This window comes from Sycon ciliatum, chromosome 9 (genome assembly GCF_964019385.1).
Source record: "Sycon ciliatum chromosome 9, ocSycCili1.1, whole genome shotgun sequence".
NCBI lineage: Eukaryota > Metazoa > Porifera > Calcarea > Leucosolenida > Sycettidae > Sycon > Sycon ciliatum.
The window spans coordinates 20,959,418-20,966,504 of record NC_088651.1 but is presented as its reverse complement, the minus strand read 5'-3'; the positions used below and the strand labels follow the sequence as shown (position 1 = coordinate 20,966,504).

General features: G+C 44.5%; 1 protein-coding gene across 1 annotated transcript; it reads right to left on the bottom strand.

Moving 5' to 3' along the window:
- Positions 1 to 219: 219 nt before the first annotated feature.
- Positions 220 to 2,877, bottom strand: LOC135825326 (uncharacterized). Its single transcript, XM_065338063.1, has 2 exons — positions 2,556 to 2,877; positions 220 to 1,343 (listed from the first exon to the last, which is right to left on the bottom strand). Exons 1-2 carry the CDS (start codon positions 2,721 to 2,723, stop codon positions 297 to 299), a joined length of 1,215 nt encoding a protein of 404 aa, XP_065194135.1. The 5' UTR covers positions 2,724 to 2,877; the 3' UTR covers positions 220 to 296.
- Positions 2,878 to 7,087: the final 4,210 nt, after the last annotated feature.

The following is a 7,087-nucleotide window of genomic DNA, read 5'->3' as shown; positions in this document are numbered from 1 at the left end:
GTCCACTATTCTCTTGTCGCCATGCCTGGTGGTGCAATCGATCGTAAAATAGCCCTTACAGTTCATCATTGTTTTGGAAACTGGAACCCAACGTGTACCGCACGTTAGGTAAACAAACACATCACTTGGAGTACGGTAATAATTATGTACTTTGGAAAACTGAGGAAAAAGGAAATATCAAGGAAAATCCAATTGGTAAAAAGGCGAAAGAGCCCAGTGCAGAATTAAAAAGTACATGTAGTGGCATTGCGTCATAGGCCAAATTGCCAACAACGGCAAAATAACAACAACCACAACTACATCAGATTACAGCAAGATGCACGCTCGCTCAAACGCACTTCCGGGGTTGCACTGCCAACAATCATCTTGCCACACCGTTCCATGGCGTTCAGCAGTTCCACTTTGGTCAATTCCTTTTTACACTGCGACGTTGGTAGTGTGTGAAGTAGGTAGGTTCCAAGGTCGCGATAGAGAGCATCCCGACTTGGGCGCCTAGACTGGGACAGGCTGTGCCAGAGCTTGTCGTACTCCATGACAGCCACGAAGTAATCCTCCACCTGCGAAACACGGAGGATTCTCTTGATCAGTAGTTTGAGTACTGAGTGACGCTCTGCTAGCCGCACTGTGAAGTCGATCCAATTATGAGTTGCCAACACGTCATCACTGAGAAGGTCACTCTTATCATTCTCGATTAATATATAGTCGTATGGGTTATAGATCCACCGAGTAGAAACGTGCTGAGGAAGTGTTGGCACCAGATTCTCACATTTCAATGATGACAGCAATGTTGGATCCCTCCTTGCAACGCTTTCAAAGCATTTTGCAAGCTCGACTAGTTTGCAAGTGCGGTTCGCGTAGGGCAAGTATGCCTCAGTCTCCGGAATATCCTGCTCCAGTTTTTTCAGAATACATGTTTGGTACTCTTCATGGGAGCCACAAATCTTCAACAACAAACTCGTCGCGTCGTCTAAACTGTACTTCGTCCCTTTTTCTAGTCTGCATGTTTCCTCAATCAATGAAGTTGGAAGGTTCGATAGGTAGAAAGAAGTGTCTTTTGATGGTAGCCAAAGTGTTTTTATTAAAGGCCTCGGTAGCGGAGGGCTGTACCGCATAATGGTGTGGGCTTTAGGCGGCGTCAACGCTAGGCTGGACAGTTGCAAAATCGCTCTGAATTTTTGTTTGCACAACTGGTCATGATGATGAGGGAAATTGCTGTCGACAACGCTGTTATCGCCACACCTAGAATTGCGTTCATGTATGCTGGAGACCCTGGTGGCGATGCAGAGATGCTTGGCAACTCGGATATAAGACAACTTCAAATGAGGACTAATCTGATAGCGATTCTGCATGCAAGGGACGAAACAGAAGAAACCATCATGAATAGGTATATTGTATAAGCGGCGGATCATAGTTTTAGTCAATGCTTTTGTACCTGTGTTGTACTGTATCGAATTTACACTTGTTAAACATAACGAATCGTCGATGTTCTCGCTCTGCTTGCAAATCTGTGGCGTCAGTTCCTTGTTGGCATTGTTAGGATTTTATAACACTCTGTGTGAGACATAACCACTTTTCACATTTGTTTCTAATTCCACTTGAATGTTCACGATAATTTGGAATATTTTAAAATTACTTCTGCCCTATGTTTCCTCATATCTGTCCTCATCACAATTCCAAAAAACTTCTGACCAAATATTCTTTAATTTAAAAAGACTGCGCGTGATATCGATCTCAATGCCTGTGGTGAATCCTTGCTATGAACAAAGTGACTTTTAGCATTTTGTGGTGAGTTTTTCATTTCAGTTGACAATGTGTGCGTCCTCTGCTTCGTGCCTTTCACCCTCTATCCCATGTGGGAAACAAAGGACTGGTTCCTCGGCACTCCTGAGGAAGAAAATCATCGTCCTCTCCCAGACGTGCTGGAGCTGGAGAACCATTACAGTCGTCGCTGCTGCGTTTAGGAAAAGTTTTCCAAGGACCTGGCTGGGCACAGCGAAAACTCATTTTCGCCGTGCCTTTGCCATTCCTGAGTGAAAGACCTCGCCATGGCAAAGAATTTATTCGGAACAGCATCAAACATAACAAATCCCTGTTTCAAAATTTGAATTTCCCGCACTTGTTTCCACGAAACGTCATACTGGTAATTATCGCCATGGTTGTCACGACTACGTCGTCTGAACTATAACGTAAATTGTGCTAGGGGAAAGGTCAGCTTGAACGATCCCAAGAACGGTAAGGATTGCTTTTACGTTAGCGTTCTTTTACCTAAGGATATCTAATAATCTGCATAAGTGCAAATTTTTGTTCACGAAATCTTTCGTTAGATCACTACACCAGCAGGCTTACTACGTACTAAATTTCGTTTTTGGTCGAGGTCTGTCACCCCGAACGGTCAGAGAAAAAGCTTTAGTTTGGTACAAATTTTAGTTATTTCATGCCCCCTAACGAATAAAGGGAAAATTATTTCCAAACGAAAAGTTGTACTTATAATTATAGTATTATTGAAACCGTGTTTGGAACCAAGTTTCGGCAAAGAAACATCACACATTACTCACCTCACATAGACGCCTGAATGTGTTTTCCTTATGCAGCAGCTCCCGGACGCGTCTCGTAACACCACATAGCTGAAATATATCCGCAAATGACAACAAAGGTAATACTGCTGCTTCCCACACGTCAAAATTAACACTGTTCAGTACATTCTGGGCTGACTCTTGCTCCATTGCTTTGGAGATCTTCAGTTCAGCTACACGTACAAGCAGGGAGCCGTTATCATTGATTGTTGTCTCTTGCGACAGTTCTTCTTGCGCACATCTACAATAATCGTCGTTAACAGGAGCAAGAGGAGCACCCAGTCTTACGTAGATGCAAAAAACTGAACTGACGATATCGGGCATGCAGCAGGCACAGCGTATTCAACGGTGCAGAAAAATGAGTCTCTTCACCTGATTTGCAGAGACTCGAGTGACGTTTGTAAGCTTGAAAGCACTGACTCCTACCTTCGTACATGATGTACTTGTGACAGTCAGTTCCCGCAAGGAAGGACTGACGTCACAACGGTGTCGTGAGTGCCCTACGCGAATGATACTAATAGTTCTCTCACAGTCTCAGTGGGAGTTGTACTACACCTACTTGTACATGTACATGTACATGTATGTATTGTTCAGCGGATAATGCCGGCATTATAATTATTCGGCATTATATCATAAATGAGGCTAACTCGGCGAGCATCAGAGCATTATGGCGGATTAGATTCTGATTGGAACAAAACGAGCATTATGTGAGGTTTGAGTGGCATTACAAGTTGCACATTGGATAAAATCCAGATTTTTCTCAACAATCGGCTACATGAAGTCATGACTCATGAGATCCGACCCTCATCTGGTCTGAAAAGGGTGAAGCTAGCTGGAAGTTAAGTGGAACCCATTGTACGGGTACATGACTTATTGGACACGTAACACTTTTAGCACTTTGTACGCTGTACTCCTGTAGCGGACATGGAAATCCAGTCGATTGACCGGGGCCGGCGCCCTCATGCATGCACTCATGCGCGTACAGAAGGCTGCGTGCAGTGGTGCACATGCATAATAATGATGTGTGTACCGCTTATCCACGGCTGCATGGCCAGCGCCCTGGGGCCGCTAGACGTGCGACCGGATTTCCATGTCCACTAATGTAGTATGTAGCAATGCAGTTAGGTACGTACCGGTAAATGTAGTCATGTACAGTCGTAGCCAAAGAAATCCCACCCATAATATACAGTGAGACCTCGGTAGGAAGAACACTGATAAGACAAATGTTTGCTAACTCCATTGGATAAATCACTGTGCATTCACTGGGTATAACATACGGATAAGAAGAACTATTGTTATTATTATTATTTTGCTTGATAACGTTGGCATCAACCTGCATAAAGCAGGTTATAGCCTTCGCTTAAGCTGCCATAAAAAGAAAGCTCATCCTAAGCGAGAGGGCCAGAGGAAAAGATAACGATAAAGAGATATAGAATACAAAGAAATCCAATGAGTTAAACATACAATTCAAAACAAGAAAGAAAGAAAAAACAGAGCCGAAGCTACTAATCGGAGTTAAAGAATGTGTTGGTACCGATTGATCCGTCAATCGACAAAGGGAACTAATCCGTTAATATTGCGAAGTAGAAACTGATTGTAGCTGCAGATCTCCAGGCCAGGGCCAGCATATTGCCGAATCTGGATAGGTCTCTGCAGCATTTGATGTGGTAATTATCATAAATTGTTGATAAAATTGTTAGAGTATCTAGAGTATCTAGTATCTAGAGTATCTAGTGTGGTAGAGTACATAGTGTAATTGTATCCGTTATTATTGTTAAGAGTATCTAGTGTAATTGTATAACTTCAGCCACTACACACAGCACACATTATTCTCGCTCCACATACACCGACATAAAGACATGGACCCAGACAACAGAGGCAGGAGCACACCGAGCGAGGGTGCATGTAGTAGGCCGCAGCCAGATACACTGGTGAGACACAAAAAACTGACTGAAGGAGTCAGGCAAAAAGAACAGCAACAAAAAGAGAAAACATCAGATTCCATATTCGCACGAAAAATGATTTTGTTTCGCGAGAAATCATTTCTCGCCTCACTCGCTCCGCTCGGCCGGCGAGAAATAAAACGTTCCTTCCACTTTGGACGATCCTGGGCGAGCTGCCTCAGTGCAACTAGATCCTAGTGTGATGTGAGGGAGTTTGTGGATCTGGAATTGTTCAGGTCGTTGTTGATAGATCGCGGGAGGGTTGTTCTCGGGCGGCCTCGGAATCCTGAGCTTCCTGGCTGAAAGTATGCTGACATAGCCTACTGGACCGGGGATGATGTGTCTAGTCGAAGCATGTGGCCAAGCATTCTCCACCTAGCAGACTGGATGATTCTGCTGAGTGGCTTGGAGCCAGTGCGCATTTGTTATTGCGAACAAATATTATCGGTCCCTTGGTGTTCGTCCTAACGAGGTTTGACTGTGCTTACTAGTAAGCGAACAGCAGCACCCATGCGGCGCTCGGATAGACGGTGCAAGATGTACGGATTTTGGAATTTGAATTGGAAACGTGGCACTACATTTGTCTGAATTTTGACTCGTGGGGCAACCAAAGCTGTTCCATTATTGCATTAATCCGAAGCGATGATTTACATGGAGCAGATGTTGTTGTTAGAAATCATGGAGAGCCATGGATCATGGAGGAAACAAACGAAGAGGAGTTTTCTGGTTGTACCAAAGGCCCCCACTATAGCGTCTCCGCAAGATATAGCGATATTGAAGTAGACAGATCCATTGCTAAAGTTGGACAAGGATGAAGGAGCGACACATGCGTGTACATGTATTGCATTTCGGTGCGCCCAAATCACTAAACCATAAACCTCGCTATAACATAACTCCTGCCTTGTCCCGGAGTTTTCGGTATAGCGAGTCTGAGCGGTAGTAATGACAGTATGCTGTACCCATTACCAGCGACCGAGTTAGCTGGTTCTGATCTGGGACTTCACAGAACTCGGCGTTCACTTGACCCACTTGACTGGATTTCAATGGACGCTTTCGATTACACGCATTTCGGTCAATTCTAGAATTAGTTATTGTTGATGCACAGTTCGATTACACAAAAAGTGACAAATTCCGTCGTTAGAATTGATTTTATCCAATTCCGTCGAATCCATCAAGTCTGAAGAGAAGGCGGAATTTCTCTTATTCTGGCGCCAGAATTGCACTGTCGGTGTGTTACCCATTTGGTCATGACTCAAGCGCGCGAAGAGCCTCCCTGGCCGGCGTGTGCGCGATGCTAGGTCCACGTGCGCGCGATCGATCGCGAGGGTGTACGTGATCTCTTTTTGCGATTCATCAATTTCGTTTGTGACATGACATGAATAAAATGCGTTGTGAATTCCAGTCGTTCGTTTACAAGGCCGGAATACGCTCATTCTGGCCATTCCAGAATTTAAAAAACCAGTTCCAGAATTGTGTAAACGTGTACTAGTAATCGAAAGCGCCCAATGAGCAGCTCTGTCCAATAGGGCTTGAAAGTGATGACGTCCAGGGAGTAGTAAGTTGACATCAGATTTCTATTTTGGATCCACTTTGCTATTGCCTCAGTATGTGGGTGCATAGCAACCCACTCATGTCGTATGCAGGGGTGACTTTTACTTCACCACCAGTTGTAACCCTGCCCCCAGTAGCCAAATCGGTCAGTTTCACTGGCTACATCACTTTGCTGTAAGACGGCTTGAAATGTGCTTGGATCCATACAAAACTGGATCCAATTGCATCCAGTTTTGAATTTTTGAAAATAATTGTTGCTATGCTGTGACGTAGCACTTTCAAGCCCTATCAAGTACTACAACTAGTACAAGGGGAAATGCCTGGTACATAAGCGTCATGTGATGTGACAGGTCTGCTCAAGTCTGAGTCCTTGTTGTATGATATCCTGTCGTCGACTCTCTGTTACAGGCGAAAGAAGATGCAGGATCCGTCACCGTTTGTCATGACGTGTAGAAAAAAGAAAGAAGAATCAAAACTCAGTCAGAGCAAGTTTTCGGTATCCTTCGGGATCTCCCCGACCCCCCCCCCCCTGCCCCCTCCACGAAATCAAGGTGCTGACGTAATGAAGCGTGGACCGTGAATCCGAAAACACAATAATTATTAACCTTTATCACCCCGACCCATCAAGGAATGATGGGAATCGGCCATCTTGCATTCACACCATAGCATATTGAAACGGAAACCAACACCTTATCTTAGAAATGTCACTGCCACATTGTTACTACCACAGCACAAATATACAAAGGCTGTCAGGAGTGCTTTTCTAAAAGGTAAGGGTACACGAAACGGGCTACCACACGCGGACGCATGTTTATGTAGACACATGAATAGAAGAACTGTTCCGTAATTCTGAGTTACACGTACTGCATCGATCATCAGACGGAAATTCAAGATACGTGTACAGAGAATTATCTTCTCTGCATCTCAATAAAACACACGACCCCAAAGCACGACAGCACACCCAACCTGTCAGCACAGGCACAACCACACGCTAAAACTCATTAGCACGGGTATGAGGGA

What these genes read in the sequence shown, in the direction of transcription:
- LOC135825326 (XM_065338063.1), bottom strand. Translation starts at nt 2,723, where the DNA reads ATGGAGCAAGAGTCAGCCCAGAATGTACTGAACAGTGTTAATTTTGAC. An exon ending in CATTCAGGCGTCTATGTGAG is followed by an intron (nt 1,344 to 2,555) that starts GTGAGTAATGTG and finishes CCTTGCATGCAG; the next exon opens with AATCGCTATCAGATTAGTCC.